We start from the raw sequence: 20,457 nt of genomic DNA, 5'->3' as shown, positions 1-20,457 counted from the left end.
AATAAAGAAAATGCTCAAACATGCTCAAAATGCTCGAGTATTAGCAAAGAATAAAATTCGACTGTTGGAATTTTGAACTTTCGCGCCACTCAATCTACAGCTATGTGGCTGCTCATCTCCAATAGTGCTGGCCATGGCCATTTGCACAGCACTAACGTCAAGAAAGAAACGTCAAACACGAAAGGTAAAACGAAAAAAACGAAGAATGTAAAGCGAAGCGTAGGGGCAGCAACAAGCAGAGAAAACGAACACCATATTTATTGTCCGCAAAGTATTTGTTTAGTTATTTAGCTGGTACTCGTTCATATTTGTGCTAAAACGCGTGAGAATTCGCGGGGGAGGAGAGTAAATACCAAGTAACGGTGTTGGTGGACAGCTGGCCGCGAGTGTAAACAGAAAGTGTTGCCTCTCGCTCGCACGCTCCGTCGCAAGAAATATTCTTATCAGGCGGATTCCCCAACCTTGGGTTTATAGAGCACACATATAGGTTAATAGCCCCCGCTCATCGGTCATCCACACACACGATCCATACGTAACACGCCGAGATGGCAGCGACGCCAGCGCCAGCAGCGCCGCCGGCAGCGACTGCGAAAAGTCCTGCGAGCCCGCTGTCCGCCGAGGAGACAACCCTTCTCCGGGGACTCGACAAACTGCGCAACGAGAACAAACTCACCGATGTCACCCTGATCGTCGAGGAGCACCGCTTCAAGGTAAGAGCCCTCGCCTGGCAACACATGTATTTAGGCCAACTTAAGATCTCCTCCATCCCCATACCAAGTTTCATAAGCGTATCTACAAAAGCAAGCCAGTTACAATGGGCCAAAAGTGTCTGGAACCACAAGTATGGACTTCGAAGACCCTATACCAAGTTTCATAAGCATATCTTTGAAAACACCAGAGTTACGGTGGGATACTAGTTATATTAACCTATCTAGGGGAAAAAAAATTTGGAACCACTAAACATGGTCTACAAACATCCCATACCAATATTCATAAGCATATCTTCATAACCAACCAAGTTATGTTAATCAATTCATACAATGTTTCATTAAGTTATTCATCAAAAACCATTTAGTTGGGCTAGGTTAGTTACTTTTAAAGACTGCCTTTGCATAGGACAAATAGAAATCGTCTTAAGCCGGATGGATCGAGTCCTAGACTCGGAAGTTTGGCAATATGACAGGTTCGTGTTAATTATATACGCAAGTTAAAGCGTAAGGTGACTAGTTATAGGGTTAAAATGGAAGGCGAATCGATAATAGTAGATAGCGAAAAGCTCATCTTTACTTTCTCTTGCCAAATAATACGAAAACGAAAACAAATCGAAGACAAAAACTAATGTGTTTCTGGCGATGACGCGTTTTATATGCCGTTGCTATATATAGTTAGGGATTCCCGGAATTGGTTATGTATCGAGTGGGCCAAAATATTGAAATGAAACGTTTCTTTATTGAATTAGTCATGGTTATAAGTTTCAAAAAACCCAGGAAACTTTATCTGGATCTGTAGAGTTTTCCAAAACCCGACTGCATTTCCTATTAATTTATCCAAACTTTGTGATCATCTTCATTATATTTACCAATAACCAATATTTTATTAAAATATTGTTTCGTAAGACCTCAAATTATATACATAGGTTACATTACTTATCCACACTTTATAAAACGATCTAGTAAAAATACCCGCTTTTGCAGGCTCACCGCGTCGTTCTGGCGGCCAGCAGCGATTACTTTTGCGCCATGTTCGCCGACTGTGCCATGATCGAGTCACGCAAGGACGAGATAAACCTGTACGGGATCACTGCCAGGGCAATGGGCGCGATCCTCGACTTCATATACACCTCGACGTTGGAACTGAACTACGATAACATCGAGGAGATCCTGGCGGCAGCCACCCACGTCCAGGTGCGCGAGGTGATCGAGCGCTGCACCATCTTCCTGGGCACCAAAATCGAGATGGAGAACTGCCTGGCCATCGCGGGCATGGCCGACATCTACGGCATCATGGACTTGTCCGAGCGGGCCCACCGCTACATCTGCGCTCACTTCGAGGAGTTTGCGACCACCGCGGACTTCAGGGAAATGAAGGTGGAGCAGCTGAGCTTCATCCTGGGCAGCAACTATCCCATCGATGTGGCCGAACAGGACCTGGTGCGTCTGGTGTGCAGCTATGCGTTGGAGCAGCAGCAGGAGGAGAGCGAACTGCGGGATCTGTTGCGACTGATCAAGTGGCTGCACATCAACATCGCGGCTCTGGAGGAACTGAAGCACATAAACTGCTCGCTGGACGAGGGAAAGCAACTGCAACTGCCCACCACCTACTACAATCGCATTGAGCAGGAGTATTTGGCTGCGCTGCTCAACGGAGGGGTCCCCTCCCTGGAGGATCAATCACCGTCGCAGGGACCGAAAAATATGCGCGGCATGGAGCTGTGCCTGCTCAAGATCGGAGGCTTCGAGTGGAAGGGACTAACCAATGTGATAATGTGCTTCTCGCCGACCAAGATGAGTTGGTACGAGTTGACCGCCATACCGCACATCGATCAGTGTAAGATTTATAGGGCTTTTTCGGTGTATGGGATTATAATTGGCACTAACACTAAGATTAAGGGACCACAAAGTATCAGTATAAGTGTTGGGTTTACGATTATGGTCATCATTATCATGTCATTATTAACAATTTGATTGGCTAAGTACTTCAACAGCATCCTCTTACGCAGCCTCTTTATGGTACTATTCTAGGCAACTTTGGCACTGCCGTCCTCAACAACAAACTCTTCATCGTGGGCGGGGCCTACGATGTCTGCCTGAAGGAGTACATCCATCCCTTTGGCTTCTGCTACTGCCCGCTGCGGAACACCTGGATGACCATAGCGCCCATTCAGCTGGATCGCTGCCGCTTCTCGTTGAATGCGGTGGGCAACCGGCACCTGTATGCGGTGGGCGGCATCCTGGACGACGATAATTCCGAGGAGGCGCTGCGCACCATCTCCAATGTGGAGCGCTACGACACGGAGCAGAATGTGTGGACCTATATGCCCAGTCTGCAGGAGAATCGCAGTCAGCATGCCGGCGTCGTTGTGGGCGACAAGCTGTACATCTCCGGTGGCATCCAATTGGCCAACATCCTGGCGAGCATGTGGGTGTTCGACACGAAGGCGGAGCTCTGGCAGGAGCTGGCACCGATGCCCACGCCCTGCTGTGACCACGTCCTGGTGGCCGTCGATAATCGCATCTATGCCTGCGGTGGCTGGCACGAGAGTCTGACGGAGTCGCGGGTGCTGGTGCAGCACATCTATGCCTACGACATCGAGACGAATGCGTGGAGCGTGGAGACACAGATACCGGCACCGAAGTTCTACTCCGGCGTGACGGCGATGGGCAGAACCATTTTCTTCGTGGGCGGACTGGACTCCACGGAGTCGATTGACCGGGCCAGTGCCGAGACCATGGCCTACGACCTGGATACCAAGGAGTGGTGGCGCGAGAAGGACTCGTGGGACTCGCCCAACGACGTCTGGGAGTCGACGTGCGCGGCCATCTACGTGCCCATGTGCGACTTCTAACTGCCAAGAAGCTACTAAAGTCCATCCATATCTTCTCCCCATCGAATTTAGCGATTCTCATTACATTTTTATAGATATATGTATACGTAGTATGTATAGCTAGTGTAGACCTACATGCGAGATTTGTGATGACTGTACACAGTGACGAGATGTGCCAAGCACGGCAACGAGAACGTTTAGACCTAAATGCCTTAATTTCGCCTTCGAAATACGAAATAGGTAATGTTAAATTATTGAAATAATATGTAATTAGTATGTATAGACCGCAGCTGCCTTCTCTACACTGTTGAATGATAACAAATAGGTAGTGTAAGGACCCATTGTACTTAATCTGTATAGACTACAATAAGGACTGTCCTTCCTCGCTTTTTTTCCTCAACATTTTACTCGATGTATTACACTTCACTTTAATGAGCATCTTCATAGCTTATAATTTCTACAACAAAGGATACTGCCGAAAATATATTTTTTATTTGACAAAAGGACCTTCTAGGCGGCAAACTGTGTAAAAAGAATGAAGGCCATTGACAATAAACGAAAATAAACTATAAATGGTGCGAATTAAAAATGTTTTTTGGGGGAATGTATTCGTTAAATGGAAATGTATTAAACAAATTTCAGGCCCTGGTATCTTAATTTTTTTTTTTAATTTTTATGTTTTCCTTTTCCCATTCATCCAGAACACTAAACAGAAGTCGGTGAGTTTTTCGTTGCTTTCGATGGTTTTTATATTTTTTTGGTCTACTCCTTGTCAGCTTCCTCGGACAGATAAATGTATACGCTATATGCTAAGTATGTGTGTATATAAGCTTTACAGTACATTTAAAACCTAAATTAAGTGTCAGAGAATGCTTATGTGTGAAAAAAGTCGTTTGCTAAATTAAAAGAAACACAGACTAAAAACGCTTAGAGTTAATTAAAAAAAAACGCTTAGAACGAACAAACGCGTCCGAAATAGAAATAAACACAGTGTTATGGCTAACGATACAGATAAAGATTACCGGTTACGGATTACGGATTACAGATTACGGTTTACGGTTTACAGATTAAAGGTTACAGCACTAGCCTAAAAAACATAGAGGCTACACGACGGATGGGGAGACTACGCGTTGGGATGCGGCTGGATGACCACCCAACCTTCCTCCACGGACTCTGAGCCTCCTCCGGTCAGCGATCCCGGCAGCAGTCCTCCGACCTCCTCCTGCTGGCCATGCAGATGCGGATGTGGATGGGGATGGGACGCCGGATGTGGCGGATGTGGATGATGGCCGGCAGAAAGTTGGCGGGAAGCGGGCAGCCTCTCGTACTGCTGCTGCAGATTGTTGTACAGACTCTGCAGGCCCTCCTGAAAATATATAGATAATCGGATTATATTTCATAATAAACAATAATATTGTTAGAAGTACAGTTCCTCTTTGAATTCATCAAGATTAAGCTGTTTTAAATACTTTAATTTTATAAAAGAACTTATTAACCCATCAAATATGACTACAAATCGTATTATAGGACATCCTCCTCACCTTGTCCTTGATCTTACGCAGCAGCTCCTGCTTCTGCTCGCGCTCGGTGCGATCCATCTGGACGATGAGCTTGTCCTTGAAGTCCTGCGCGTAGTAGAGGTTCGTGTCGACGCTGAGGTACTCCTTGGCCATGTGCCTGTGCTCCCGATAGATGAGCTGCGACTCGGCGTCGTTGGGGATGGGGGGCTCGGGCTGGAGTTCCGGGTCGAGGATTTCGGCCAGCGATTGCTCGGTGCCGTCGTTCTCATCCTCGTCGGGATCCACGTCGACGTCCAGCGAGTTGGCGATCTCCTGATCCTGCTCCTGCAGCTCCTCCTCTGTCATTTGCCGCCCATTCACATGGCTCAGCAGGCCGTTCGAGTGGGCGTGGCTGTTGTTGTTGGTCAGATCCGTTGTCATGATCACCGGCTTGGTGTCCGTCACCGTGAGTCGCTCGCGGCCATCGCTCTTGGCTGCAATAATTCAATTCAATTAAATTAATCAACCAATTAATAAATAAATGCATTACTGAATTTTATTTAAAAGAAATAGAAATATGCATTTCGAAAGCCTAATGAGATAAATACATAGAGGAACAGTCAATTACACAAAAATATTTAAATTTATTGTGATCGATATTCAAAGGTCCGCCCAAAAGTATTATTATTATGAACCAGCAGTTCATAATAAAAAACAAATATTTTAAACTTTTTTTAACACAATTATTTCTAGAGGTAAATTAGAATTGCTTATATTTTGAAGTAAGTTTCCTTAAAAAAGTAATATGTTTCCTAGTATTCTCAAAACAATAATATAAATGAGCAAATTGGGAGAGACTTTTAACTTAGATCAACATTTAAACTTATCAAACTTAAGTTTCATTTATAGTACCCACTTTCAGATTTAGAAATGTATGTATTTTGATTTCAACAATTTTTTTAAAGTAATAAAACAGATAAATAGATTTAAGCTGGTATTTATTTCATTGGGTTTGAACAAACAGTTCCATGTTCTTTAAGAAATATGTATCGTTTTTGAACTACCCAACCAAGCGAAATTAAAGGAAATGTCTTTAAAATACTATTAGTAATGAGTTCTGCCGGATAATAGAATCCCAAATGGTATCAAGGACCACCTACTATATATGATCCAACAACTGTGCAGGTCGCTGGTCTGTTTGGTGTTGATCAGAGCGCGCGTGTCGCACATCTTGAGATGCCACTTATAAAGTCCAGGATTGGGATAGGTTCTTTTGGATGCCAGGCTTTGTACTATAACACTGGCTATATCATTTTCGGATCGGAAAATGATGTGTACACTAATAGGCGGATGAAAATCCTTCACATTGTTCGTACCCCCACTCGGACACTTTTCTTTTTTCCGCCTCTGTTTTTCTTGCGATGACGTGTTTTCCGCACATACGATTCAAATTCAGTTCTGCTTGTTGATTTTCCACCGAACACTTTTGTTTTTCTTTCTTTTTTAATGTTTTGGTAAAAACAAACCACAAACAAATGGTTAAAAATTTCACTCGAAAATGGGTGGGTTCGATGATGCTCTTTCAAGGGGTATTTCCTGGCCAACGCCGGGAGGTTCGTTTCGGCAGAGTTCCCGACAATTCCGACAATTCCGGAACATCTCGCGTAGCACTCAAGATCGCACGGCTCTCGGACGCAGACTGAGGCCAAAGCCGAGACGTCCACGTCCACGTCCACCGTAAAGCAAACAAACGCGCCAATTCTCGCGCCGGGGATTGCCTTCTAAACGCTCCGCAGACGTGGCAAGATCGTTCGCTTATATGTAGTTATATGAGGGTATCGGAGATCGGGGATCGGGGATCGCCGATCGGCGGTCGGGGGCCACGATGACGCGGCCAGAGCGAAAATCTGTGGCATCATTCCCAGCACGGTGGTGGGGTGGAAAACGCCCCAAGATGTGTGGGTTAAGTGGTTTCTTTGTCTGGGACACGCAGTGAAACCAGAGGTTAAAGGCTATCAGTGAGTCAGCCAGGGAATTAACTTAAAAAATACTAGGTGCACCATTGTAAACAACAATATTTTTGAAACATTCTCAGTAATTTCTAAATAAAGATTACCACAAAATACAACGAAATGTCGCCAGTTGATATGGTGAAATATTACAACAATGTAAATGCCTGAAAATAATTTGTTTTATTCCAATCTGATTACTAGACAGTAATCTTAGTTTATCCTTCTCAGTCATTAGCGAAAAATCCTATATCGACTATGACCTAGAACTATTATAGGCCACAATATTTCTATTCCATTGTGTAAAATGCCATTATTTAGAGGAGACATTTCGCAGAATCCATTTATGGTCGAAGATTTACTGACAGCGTTTCCAGGAAAAATCTATAAAAAATATTAAACAATTTCCCAAAGCACAGATCGTAAATCAGCTGGCGAGTCACCCTGTAGTGGGTCATAGAAAAAGATAACCCTTTCGATCGAGATCCCCCGATAAATAGACAACCACCCACCAAATTCCATGACGAACCAAAACCCAATGAAGATTCATTCAAATTCGATGCGGTGAATGCGGCGAGCATTGATCGAAATCGATGATTAATGCAGTTGGCATCTGCAATTGGGAAATCTCAGGGGAACAAGGCGTCGTGGGAAAGTGAAATAATTTTCCCACACGCAAAGAAAAAATTGTGTATTTAAGATACGTTTTTTCTTCATTTTTGTTCACAAGTACGGAAAAGCCCAGTGTTGTAAAGTTATAAAAAATGCAGTATTGCTTCAGATTAAAAGTAATAAGAATTTATAGATTGTTAATATTAATAAACATTGGAATAATTTTTTTACGCGCAAAGTAAAAAACAGTTTTACAGTTTTTTTTATTAATACCGAAAAACTTAGTGTTGTAAAGATATACAAAATTCAGTCTTGCTTTAGAATTTCTAGATCTTAAGTCTTTAGACCTTTTTTCGCTGTGCAAAAAAATCTGACGCAGCCAGTGAACTCCGAGAGCTTTGAGAGCCAAAAAGTATCTCGACTTGGCCGTTGATGCATTTACTAGTTACACATTGCTGGCGCACTACATGGTTTCCATATACTATATACCAGACTATACTATATGTTCGGGGGATGGGGATGGGGATGGGGATGGGGATAGGGATAGGGATATATGGCATATGGATATGTAAGTCGGAGATCTCCGCCCGTCTGTGTCAACCGAGAGGCAAGTGAGATTTGCCCACTCGATTCGATGGCGGCTCCCACCGATTATACAAATCGGCAACATCGCACATATATCCGCTATATGCGCCGATCTATATATAAGCTGTGCGGTGTGTGAGTGTGCGCCATATAGACGAAATCGAAATAAAAGTGAGATTATTGCCGGGTGAGTCATGTTTCGCTGGGGCTGATGCTCAAAAGTCCGTGGCGATCGCATCGTCATGTGTGCGTTCCTATACTTCTATATTCCTATATCTGCCCCGATCTCAACCCCCCGCCCCCCTTTCGGAGGGGTGTTGTTGTTTATGCTCGCCGGCCAGCAGCGACGGAGCATGCCTTCGGCTATAAATCTGTCCCAAAATTGCCAGGCTAACAAATTACAAATTATTTAATTGTGCAGCGAGATTTTGTGCAACTATTTGGGACCGATACCCTGGTTGCGTTGGAGAGTATATAGGTTTCTAATAAAGTCGTTCTACATTGATCCATTACATGCATATTTTACGTGAATATTACATTAATTCGATAGTTCGACCAATTCTTTGGAATGTTTATATCTTTAATTTACAAAGCTTAAGCATATTTAAATTTATTAAATTACATATTAAACTTACGAAAAAATTTTAAAAAAAGGCAAACATTATAAAGGTAATAAGATTCAAAACTGTTGTACCTATTCTTACGGGATTGAAATTGCATAAATAACTGGAAAGTTCAATTAGTATTATTTATTTTTTGAAATATTACTTTTTCAAATTTATCCCTAAGCAATATTTATACATTATCAGGAAGTTATTACAACATCAATACCTTCTAAATCCTATAAAATGAACTTAATATTTTCGTTAAATTACTTTAAAATGTTTATAACACTTTAGAGTTAAGATACATTTTTAAAAAAGTTTTTATTATATCAATAAATAAATATAATCATAATAACGGAACTCATTTTCAATATAAATATGTTTGAAATTATTAATAATGATTTTCTTTCATCTAATCTTTCTGTTTCATTTCCTGTTCTATTCCTTTTCTTTCAAATGTATCCCAAGCTAATATTAAAACTGAAATAAATAAAACCAACATATCCAAAAATGTTAATTACTTTTAAAAACTCAAAATAATAATTATACTGGCTTGAATCCTGAATTAAGTCCCGGATCTATCCCAACTTTATACGCCCAAAGGATTACGAGATCGCCAGAGGTTGGCCGATCCGAATGAGCGCACTAAATATTTATAATTTATGCAGCCGCACAGCCAGAGACATTGACAATTGAATAATGTTCAAAAGATTCCTCGTGCATTATACACAAACACCGCGGCGGCCAATTAACCGAACATTGAGTGCAGGACAGAGATGGCGAGTGCATTGTTTACACACGGCCAACATGCGTCACCTGCGGCCAAAAGCCGAAAGCCAAATCCAACAGCCAACAGCCAACAGCCAAATGGCCAAAATCCAACAGCTGTCGTGCCACAAGAGTCGACACAATGCGTCAAGCTGCGACGATCAAGTAAGAGTGACCTGCGGAGATCTGTGTAGGGGATGTAGTCGACTTTCGGATACCCTACTACAAAACTTGGGAGAATATAACATATTGGTATATCCGATATATGAAACAACTTAGAAGGCAGTAACTCTACACATTAGGTTGTTTAGAGCCACTACACTCCTTCCTATAATTATTGATCATTTTCTTTTAAGAAATCTGCCACTCAATAAAATTTTAAATTGTACTTAAAGGTTACTGGGCCCAAATCAGTTCATAGCACAAACCTACAACTTAGTAAGAATGTGTAGTAAAAACATGAATGTTTTAGCCTTACTATTAATGGTTCTGTGCTGATTCCTTAAAATGTAGGAAGTTTTATATTTATAGAATATTTTATTTATTTTCTCAGTCTTATATTTACAAATTACGTCTCTTTCATATTATATAAATTAAATATATTAATAAATAAGACATCACCTTTAAGGATTTAAATAGATAAGCGGGCAATTAGCGGACGGGGGCATTTTGTATCTATTAAACGCTATTATATAAAATCGAAAACACGACATTGTGTCTCTCAATTCGATGGCAATGTGCGTGTGATTCATGGCAGACGACGGAAAATGAACGGAAAACCGGCGGAAAACAAACGGACAGCAGGTGGCTTTACAGAATCAACAGATTTGGTAAGGAAACTCACCGTGCGTGCTGCTGCTGCCGCTCTCGCTGCGACTCAGATCGAAGCCATTCTGGGGGTACAAGAAATCAGAGGACAATTATTAGTCATTGTTAAAAATTAAAGCGAACTATTAGGCAGAAGGTAAGGTAATTAAGAAATTTAATCAGAGGTTTCATAAGGTTAAATTAGAAAAATGTCGAAGATAACATACTTATAATTCTATAGGTTATAGAATATGCATATACATACATTAAAGTCATTAAGTGTTTATATAAAGTAACTTAGGTTGATTTATTTTCTTTTTCTTAATTGTGTTTTGAGAAATTAAAAATTGAAAGTAAAAAATGTTCAAATCTAGTCTTTTTGAATATAAATTTAAAATGTTCAAAATTATTGAATGATCAAAATAGTGCTTTTGATTTTAGCTTTTTGGAAATGTTTTTGATTTAGATTTGAGTTTGCACCATTTTTAGGCATCTTAAAGAACGTTTAGCTCAAATTCTTTTCTCATCTGAATCGTTAATAAAATACTCTTCTCTAAGAAAAACAATTTGAAATCGACTAAATATTAACATTTTCTATGTACAGTTATTTTAAAAATAATGCCTGTTCGAAAAAGTTTATCTCAAAATATAAAATTCATTTTTAAAGACTACTAAAATGTTTTTTAAAATATAGAACCATCGCATGACGTACCGGCTCCACGTCGAGGGTGAGCTGCTCCATGGGCTTGCAGGCCATCAGGATCATCCCGTTGCGGATCGTCTCCAGGCGCTGCGTGGCCTCCGCCGACGAGGTGAGGTTGAAGCTGTCGTTCCGGCTCTCGTTGCTATCCTCCTCGGGAATCGCGTCCCAGCGATTGCTGACCATGTGGAATAGCGGATTATTGTCAAGTTGGCCCGAATTCGTCGGCGTGATGTCCGATGATGTTGATGAGGTATTTTCGGTCATTGAGCTAGTCGTTGTTTCTGTTATTGCTATCGCGTTCACATTGGCGTTGGCCGCCGTTGTCGGTGTTAACTGTGTGGACGAGGGGCTCAGTTCCTCCTCCAGCGAACTGAGGCTATCCGATTGAGCGGCCACCGTGCCGTCGCTCTCTTTGGTGACAATCTGCGGGATTTAAGGATCGGGAGTTAGTTTACATGAGGTAATTACACATTTTGTTGCACAGATTTAAATATTTACTTATTTTCTTAAACGAAAATAAATAAAAGTGCGTGGAATTGAAAAAGTTACTGCTTTTAATTCTATGTTAATAATACTATTTTTATCTGTTTTCTACCTTCTTAAGATTTACAAAATACTAAATAGTACTGATTTCAAACCTCTTTTTCATAGTATGTCAGAGCTAACTTCACCTGTTGATTAACAAACGTGTACTCCAGGGCCTTGTCCGCCCCCGTGTAGTCTTTGACGATCTCGTGCATGACGCCCACTATGTACTGCATCGAGGGGCGATCCTCGGGCACCGTTTTCCAGCAGGCGGTCATCAGGTCCTCGATGCGCTTGGGGCAGGTGGTCAGCAGCGGTGGACGTTCACCTAAAAGTAACATGATTACTCATTTAAAACGAAAGGATTAAGAGTTTAATGAGTCGACGCACCCTTGTAGATCTTCCACTGGATGGTGTAGGCATTGTCGATGCCCTTGAAGGGCTGCTTCCTGGACAGGACCTCCCACAGCACGATAGCCCAGCTGAAAATGTCGCATTTCTCTGTGTACTTGGAGCCCTCGAAGACCTCGGGTGCCATCCAAGCGGCACTGCCGCGATTGTTCGTCATCATGGTGGACTTGTCGGCCACCGTTCCGAAATCGCAGATCTTCAGATTGCGTCCCTTGTTGGTCAGCAGCAGGTTCAGCGGCTTAACATCGCGATGGATCAGGGGTTTCGGCGTCATGGCGTGCAAATAGGCCAGGCCCTGAAAAGGAAAACCACATGTAAGGGTAATTAAAGAGGTATAAATCAACGTTTAATAAAGAACTATTTTGTTTTTGTATCTCACAGATAAAAAGAACGGAATTAAGTTGGAAAAGTTCCCATTGAAAGCCTTTATTCTGGGATAGGCCCTGCGATAAAAACGCCCATTGATGACGACGACCTACCTCTGCACACTGGCGCGCCCAACTCATGGCGTGGGCAAGGGAGTATGCCGGTTTCACCTTGCCGTGGAGGAAGTTGTGCAGCGATCCACCTTCGGCGTACTCCATGATCAGGTAGGTGGCCTGCTGGTAAGAGGATATGCCGTGCAGAGCAATGATGTTCGGGTGCTTCACGCGCGACAGCTGCTTGACCTCCTTCTCGATGTCCTTCTGCTCGGCGCTGGCGAAGAACTCCTTGACGGCCACCAGCTTATCGCGCCAGACCGCCTTGCAGACCACCCCGTAGGACCCATGGCCGACTTTCTGGGGGGAAGAAAGGGTAAGGTATTAAATCTGAGTGCGTGTCTGTGAGTAGAGCTCGTGGAACTACTTTTGATTTAAATTTCTTATCATATCACAGGGAAAACTAATTTCTAAGAATTCTGGTGGTACACTCTCCTATTTTATTTTGATTCTTATTTCTTGTCAGCTATGTAAATATAAAGAGGGAAAAACACAAAAAGTCTTAGATGTGAACAAATGTTAAGCTTTTAAAAAAAATTCAGTTACAATTTCTTATCAACCCAAGCAAGAAACTCTAAATAGAACATAATACAAGTGTTTCAGTAGGACTTTTCATGCATTTATACCTATATTTGTATTTCAAAAAGCTATTAGGAAATCCAACAAATAATTTATATTAAGCATAGTCCATGATTAAGATTCCAAGAGAAATTTAAGACTAAAAATACGTTTTTTTAAGCATACGTCTGATAGCAGACCAATGAAAAATCATGTTCTTAAAACACAAAAACAGAACATTTTATGGGGAAAAACACATTTGTGCTTGTGCTTTGTTGAAATTCGTATTAAGTTGTGATAATATCACGACTAATCAAGCATGTGCCATTTTTCCGCCTAAAACAGTAGTTAATCTTAAACCCAGCATGACTTCTCTGACAAATGGGTTTTTTTTAGGATGAAAGAGTGTACGCATGTTAGTTCTTTGACTACATAGTCCCTTTTAGTTGAAAATGCTATTATGTCTATCATTTTAGGTAGTGTTTCGAATTATAGATATATACAATTAAGATATAATCTATAGTCGCACCTCTCTGAGTGTTAGCTCGCTGAAGTCCACATAGGCTGCCTGCAGTGCGTCCAGCGATGCGGTGGCCATCTCCCTGGGATCCTGATGATCCTGCCCGGTCTCTCAGATGCAGCTTCCTGTATTTCAGCTTTCTGGGTTAACAATTTCCTCGCGGGATACCACAGTTTTGGGTTTGTTGGGTTGATTTCTTAAGTTTAGGTTCTTCGGCAAGACTCCTGGATGTCTTGGTAATTAAGGCTTCAGACTTTCTCCCTATATATTGCTTAGTTTCAGGCTTGTGGCCAAGATCCAGTGCGTTTCCGATACTAGCACGCTGGGTAGCTTGGCTTTTGGTTCCCTATTTGGGATCTTGCGGTGCTTGTTGTTATACCAGGACACCTTAGTGTCTTAGTTCCTGGATCGTGGTTCCTTGGCCAAGATATCTGGGGTGGTTCCTGGCCAAGATGCCTCGGATTCCCCACTTCTGCCCGGTTTCCAGGCGCTTTCCGGATTCTCTGGTGCTGCCACTCGTGCTCCTTGGCGAAACTATCCACTGCTGCGGGATTTCCCGGCAGAGGCGGAGGAGGAGGATCGGGATCGGCTGGGGAGGAGGATGTGGGTGAGGAGGAGCGGGCGGCGGACAGCGGACAGTGGACAGTGAACAGCGGGCGAGCGGAGAACGGAGAAGAGACGGGGGCACGAGTTTATATCGACCAGCGGAGACGGCCCAGTGCGCACATCACATCCTCGCCGGGATTCCTCCGGATTCCGGGCTCAATCCTCGAGCGGATCGCTGCTGCATCGGGCGTTCACTTGGCGGGCGGTTGCGTTCTTCGTCGTGGATATACGCCGTACTTTTCAAGTACAAACTTGTTTTTTTTTTAGCCCGAATAACAGTGTGACCGCGGAATTATCGATAAGTTATAGCTCTGGCAAAAAGAATATACCGATTTTTTCCATGAAATATACCAAAAATACTGCTTAAGCGGCCATACTGAAATGTGTGGAGTGTGTCCTTGCTGACTTAGCGGATACACGATCCTGTCATAGCGGAGATATAAACATATCGATTGATTTTTGGACCATCTGTAATTCAAATTCAAAATGAAAACTTTTTTGATTATAAATCTTAAAATGTTTGAATAAAATAATGGTACACTAATTTAGGTACACTAATTCAACTAGTTATGAGGTCTTTGAGTTATATTTTTGCCAATTTTTTTATTTTATGAAATATTAAGCAAAAACAGCAAGATTTAGGTTTTAAGATGATTTTATCTGATTATAATATCATTGAACCATAAAAGAATTTCGATTTTAGATTCTGACCCATTAAAAAAAGTAAACTCTACAGTGCTTAAGGTCACATTTGAATTTTATATATGAATTTATATTTATCCTTTCAGATTTAACTACAAGTTTACAATTTAAGCTTTGTTTGGTGGAATTTGGATATTAAGGCGACTTAAAGATTTGATGGAAAACACGATGTATAAGGGCATGTCAATCTCCTCAACTGTATTGCATTTATAACTCAACTGTTTAAAATATATAATACAATAATGTATGATATGTAATATATATGCCAGTTTACAATTTAAGCTTTGTTTTGTCTAAGTTATCTTATTTAGTTTTTACATTAATTGAATTTTTAAGTAGTATCTCCTTTTTTCTGAATACTAATTCATTACATTTTATTTTTCTGTATTTTTTTGCATTAATCCTAATATGTTTATGTGTCAATTCTGTTTGTGAGGCCAAGGTGTGTAGGGATCTTAGGATCGCCATATCTGGAGTATCTCAAGCTGTTTTCGGGCAATTAAAGTAAAAGCTTGCCAAAGGACTCCCCTGAATCGAGGTGCGTGGGTGTGTGGGTGCGGCTTTAAGGTCCTTTTTTATTTAATTACACACAGACAGAGGGCAGCGCAGGGAAAAGGACATTTGAAGCGATGTGCATAAATGAAAATGAAATAAATTAAAATAAGTGTCGAAGCAAAAGGCAAAGGCAAAAAGGACCAAAGGACGTTGGCTTTTCGAGTGTGTGGGTGGTAATCTTATGCGTCGCATGTGAATGCTTTCCCTGCTTTCCCTGCTTTCCCACACACACACACACGTAAATCTCTCTAATGTGCATGCATTTGTAAAGTTCGAGTATCCTTTTTATTTTGAATTTTTTGTACTTTTCCCATATATGTAATATGGCTGTACATTTATTTATCTTTTTCTGGCCTCGCCAAGGCAACTCGAAGAACGGGGGAAAAGGTCGAGAAGTCCAGTCGAGCAAAGACAAATTCATGTTGCATTCGTAGCTTAAGGATATTATTGTATCCTTTGCATCCTTTGTGCCCGGAGCTCTTTTTGTTTCACTTTTTGCATACTTTATTTTGATTTTGCCCTTTTCAGCTGTTGTTGCTGCTGTTGTTGTTGTGCCCAGCGCTTTGTTTTAAAGTCCAAAGCGAGTCCTGGCAAAAAAAGTATTAAACAAAGGACAAAGAACGCAACTTAACATGAAATTCAACAAGAAATGCTAAGTTAAGCTCAAATGTGAGTGGTGGCAAATATATGCTTTTGGAAGTGTTGATGCTCTATTGATTTAGCTTTTATGGTATTTTATTCAATTTATTTTAATATTTAAAATTAATTTTTGGTCTATTTTGTTATGGAAAGTCAAGGCAAAAGTATAATTTATTTTATTTATGGGTAGTACGTTAATATATTTAGTTATTTCCTATATTGTATGTGTGCAAATGTATGATTACTTAATTCAAAAATATTATATTCAGTTTATTTTTATAATTTAAATTAATTTATAATACTTTAAATATATATATATATCTTGTAGTTTTCAGTTTTTTGTTGTAGTTTGGAAAGTGTGTGCAAAAGTATTCCTCTCACGCAAGGGGATATATCTTTCCATATGGCTCTCATGTATTCCCCGTATATAAGTACGTATGCATAATGCATGTGGGCTGATGTAAATGCAAAAATAAAACTGCGAATGGCCAACTGCGGCCGACCCGTATCCTTTGTGTCCTTGTGTGTGAGTTTAAGTGTAAGTATCCATCAGAAATGAGCGAGTTTTAGATTTATTTGTAGTTGCACAAAAAAGGAATGGAAAAAAGGGAAGAAAAGGGAGCAGAGTAACCAAAAAGCAGGGGACTGGACGGGATTGAAAGGGATATATATGCCCAGGAAAACTTTATTTTAATTTTAATGTGGGCGCTTGTAATGCAAAGTAGATGCCCGACAAAAGTTTCCCTTGGTTGGGGTTCATCTGGCATATGTACATGTGTATCTATGTACACGGGGTGGATCTGGAGATGGAGCAGGTGTCCTGGCCGCCGTTCGATTGCCAGGACCCGACTGGCAGGACCTCATCTTAATGGGCTTGCCGCACTTTTACAAATTGGCTCAATTGCAAGTTTATGCGTTGTCCACGATTGGATGCCCCCTCCCCAGGATTCCAAGGACTCAGGATCCCAAACTAATGCCGCCATATGTGCCCAGGACTCGTTAACCTTTTCTGATTCGATTCCTCAGTCTGCAGCTGAGTTCCGGGCTGCGAATTCCCAGCATTAATTTCATCTAAAATTAAAAATATTTTTTGAGGTTTTGGAAAACTATTAAGTATTAATTGTTATTTTATTTTATATTGTATTAAAACAAAGTAACATACAAAAATACATTTCCATTTTTATAGCTTCCTTTAAAAGTTCTAAAAATTTGAAATGCCTATTAAAAAAGAGGAAAAGAAAAAAAGAAACGAAATGAAATTAATAATATTTTATAAAAATGTTCAACAGATCTTATTTGTATACATAAATATTTGAAGAGTTCCAAAAATTACCAAAGGGTGAATTCAATTCGACAGAACTCCAAAAAATAAGAAAACAAGAACGGCTCCTTTTGTCTCCATTTCCGTTTCAACCATTGTTATGGGGTATCATGGCAAAAAATTGTATTACACCTCAATAACAACACCAGGACATGATGGAGGGGGACCCTTTTGCTCCCCCCCAGTTTTTTTTCGCCCACGCCCATGTCTGCTAAGTATGTGTGACAAGTGATGCGTGTTTTGTTGCGGCCACTGTCCGAGTTTCTCCTTAAGTGATGTCCTTTTTTATGGACTAGACGGCCACTGCCACGTCCTTCGCCCCCGCCCCGCCCCCATTTTTTTCAACAACTTTTTTTCATGCTTAATTGAATGGGTCAGTCATGGGCCGTTGTCCGGTTGCCCACACGGTTGCCATAAGCGCCGTCCACCCGGAAATGTTCAATTCAATTTTTTATCGAGGCCCATCGCCATGGCCGAATCAGCGCTACCAATTCGGCCATTGTCTAGCCTTTATTTTCGTTTATACTTTTTTTTAAAGGAAATAGAGTATTTTTAAGGTTTTTAAGCGGCTAACTTGTTTATACATATTTAGGAAAAATAAAAATTTTATAAACTCCTGTTGGACAAAGATTGTGAAATTTTTATTGCACATATGATCATAAATTTGATTTTATCTTTTAGACACTTTAAATGACATAAAATAATAATATATTTGTTGTTTATACATATTTAAGAAAAATAAAGATTTTATAAACTCCTTTTGGACAAAGATTGTGATATTTTTATTGCAGATATGATCATAAATTTGATTTTATCTTTTAGACACTTTAAGTGACATAAAATAATAACATATTTGTTTTTTATTTTAAAAAAATAATACATCCTTTTTTAAAACTCTTTTCAGTTTTAGAAACTTTTATTTTATCAACTAGAAAAATGATCTATTCGCATAGAAAATGGTTTTTAAATAAAGTACATTTTCTAAACAAAGGACATATAATAAAAAACGATTTTAAATTTCTAAAATTCAGGTGGAGTACTTTTTTGAGTGTTTTGCAATTTAAAGTATTTCAAATATTTTGGTTTTTAATAGCTTTAAGACATAAAAAAAAAAAATAAAAGTATTCATTTAATTTTTAATTTTATTTAGCATTTTTAAAACTTATAGCAATTCGAAGCTATTTTTTTGCTCAACGTGAATTTCTTTAGCTGGCTGCACTGGTCCCTTGTCTTTTTCACCCATGTGGTTATTGAATATCGAGCACGTATCGTCCTTTACCCAATGTCCCCGTTCCACTTCGGACTGGCTCCTTTGTTATTCCTTGACGCTTCTGGTCATTATTAAGGTTATCTGTCGCTTATTATTATCCCGATGGTTATTGTCATCCGCAGCAGACCTCCTGACCCCCGATTCGGACCCCGATTCCGATTCGGATTCCACACCATATCCATGTCTGTGGCCATTAAAACAAATATGGATCTGGACTTTAACTATGCTTAGCACGCACCAACAGCTTGGCACTTTTTTGCGAGTCACTTTTTTATGGACTGTATGCTAGAAAAGAGAAATAAAAAGTTTGCTGGATGTGTGCTAAAATCGAATGGTATGTGGTGAAAAGTTGCTCAGAAATCGGATAAATACCAAGAAATGCAAAAAGAGTGGTATAGAGGCTTAGGTATAATAATAATAAGGTATGGTATCTAATATAATATGACATATGTATGCCTAATTTCTTAAAAAAAGTATTTTTTCAACAAGTGTGAAAGCATATTCCGATATTAAAATAGAAGTACTTTCTCTTGACATAACAAACAATAAAAAGCATGAGTTATTGTGCAGGCAACTAAGGAACTGCCACCATATCACCCTCAAGCAATCAACCACCAAAGCACTCATATCACATATCTCATCATAAAAAAGGGCAGCAAAAATATATATAAATGGCAAAACTGCAATTTGTACAAATTTGGCATTTCTTTTTTTGCTGATCTATTTTGGCGACGGGTCCATAAAAAGCATTGTCCATAAAAAAAGAGAAGAAATCATAAAACGCGGTTTACAGCTCCCATGTGTGTAATCGGCGACGTTTAACTCGAGGGTGAAACGATTGAGACATTGCGTGACCTTTCACCCCTCGAGATATCCCTGCACATTTATGAGGTTGTCCTGGGAATTTGCGAAAAAAGAAATTTAGAGTGTACAGGAAAATGTAAAACAGTTTAAAATCTTATTTTGATTTTTTTGGTTTTATGCGAAGTAATGGAGGTGGTTAGGAAAAGTGGGGGAAAATAAGATTTGCTTACATAACAAAAATACCGCCTGTTCTGATCAGCTTTCAACCAAGGCTATCGATTTCTATCACTTTTCGGGAAATTAATTTTTTGACGAAAATTCGCATTTTTTGTAAGGGGTTGTATCATCTATTTTTTTCGAAAATTTTTCAAAAATTAAAGTTTGAAGATTTAAATGCCAATCGATTGGGAATTAAATTACGAGCTCAACGAGGTATCACATTCCTTAATCTGATTTCATTTCGCAATTTGTCGACCAAAATACCGACTTTTTATGCTCAAAATAGGAAATATTATTTTTTGACGAAAAATACATTATTTTTAAGCCGTTTTAATGTCGTAATTTAGTCAAATCGGGGCGCACAACAAAAAGACCGACTGTTATGAGCAGCTTACAACCAAGGCTATCGATCAATATCACAAATCGCAAAATTTATTTTTTGACCCATTTTCGCATTTTTCGTAAGGGGTTGTATCATCTATTTTTTCGAAAAATTTTCAAAAATTAAATTTTTTTTAGATTTAAGTGCCAATTGATTGGGAATTTTATTACGAGAAAAGTTCTTATTTCAGGGTTATAATCGTATTTTTATTAAGGATGAGAGCTTTGGTTTTTTAAATTAAAATGAACCAACATATCGTCTTATTTTTTAGGTTATAAAATAATAAATTAATTAATTTAATACAATTATCCCCTTGAAAACATAAGATATTTTT

At 40.0% G+C, this 20,457-nt stretch overlaps 2 protein-coding genes across 3 annotated transcripts; one reads left to right on the top strand and one right to left on the bottom strand.

The window, feature by feature from the left end:
* The first annotated feature begins 147 nt into the window (after positions 1-147).
* LOC108015407 (kelch-like protein 26) lies at positions 148-4,117 on the top strand. Its single transcript, XM_017081831.4, has 3 exons — positions 148-710; positions 1,695-2,547; positions 2,742-4,117. Exons 1-3 carry the CDS (start codon positions 546-548, stop codon positions 3,563-3,565), a joined length of 1,842 nt encoding a protein of 613 aa, XP_016937320.3. The 5' UTR covers positions 148-545; the 3' UTR covers positions 3,566-4,117.
* Positions 4,118-4,268: 151 nt separating this feature from the next.
* On the bottom strand, positions 4,269-14,511 carry Tak1 (TGF-beta activated kinase 1). Of its 2 annotated transcripts, XM_017081733.4 has the most exons (8): positions 13,635-14,511; positions 12,548-12,847; positions 12,048-12,363; positions 11,804-11,985; positions 11,142-11,555; positions 10,467-10,515; positions 5,086-5,537; positions 4,269-4,910 (listed from the first exon to the last, which is right to left on the bottom strand). In XM_017081733.4, exons 1-8 carry the CDS (start codon positions 13,701-13,703, stop codon positions 4,668-4,670), a joined length of 2,025 nt encoding a protein of 674 aa, XP_016937222.2. In that variant the 5' UTR covers positions 13,704-14,511; the 3' UTR covers positions 4,269-4,667. The 2 variants fall into 2 exon arrangements, with proteins under 2 accessions (XP_016937222.2, XP_016937223.2); XM_017081734.4 differs by lacking the exons at positions 10,467-10,515; positions 11,142-11,555; positions 11,804-11,985; ... (1 more) ...; positions 12,548-12,847; positions 13,635-14,511 and adding an exon at positions 6,204-6,774.
* Positions 14,512-20,457: the final 5,946 nt, after the last annotated feature.

This window comes from Drosophila suzukii, chromosome X (genome assembly GCF_043229965.1).
Source record: "Drosophila suzukii chromosome X, CBGP_Dsuzu_IsoJpt1.0, whole genome shotgun sequence".
Taxonomy (NCBI): Eukaryota; Metazoa; Arthropoda; class Insecta; order Diptera; family Drosophilidae; genus Drosophila; species Drosophila suzukii.
This window is presented reverse-complemented; position numbering and strand designations above follow the sequence as displayed.

What these genes read in the sequence shown, in the direction of transcription:
- LOC108015407 (XM_017081831.4), top strand. Translation starts at nt 546, where the DNA reads ATGGCAGCGACGCCAGCGCCAGCAGCGCCGCCGGCAGCGACTGCGAAA. An exon ending in TCGAGGAGCACCGCTTCAAG is followed by an intron (nt 711 to 1,694) that starts GTAAGAGCCCTC and finishes CCGCTTTTGCAG; the next exon opens with GCTCACCGCGTCGTTCTGGC. An exon ending in CATACCGCACATCGATCAGT is followed by an intron (nt 2,548 to 2,741) that starts GTAAGATTTATA and finishes GTACTATTCTAG; the next exon opens with GCAACTTTGGCACTGCCGTC.
- Tak1 (XM_017081733.4), bottom strand. Translation starts at nt 13,703, where the DNA reads ATGGCCACCGCATCGCTGGACGCACTGCAGGCAGCCTATGTGGACTTC. An exon ending in GGGCGCGCCAGTGTGCAGAG is followed by an intron (nt 12,364 to 12,547) that starts GTAGGTCGTCGT and finishes TTTCCTTTTCAG; the next exon opens with GGCCTGGCCTATTTGCACGC. An exon ending in CGGCAGCAGCAGCACGCACG is followed by an intron (nt 5,538 to 10,466) that starts GTGAGTTTCCTT and finishes GAATTATTGCAG; the next exon opens with CCAAGAGCGATGGCCGCGAG.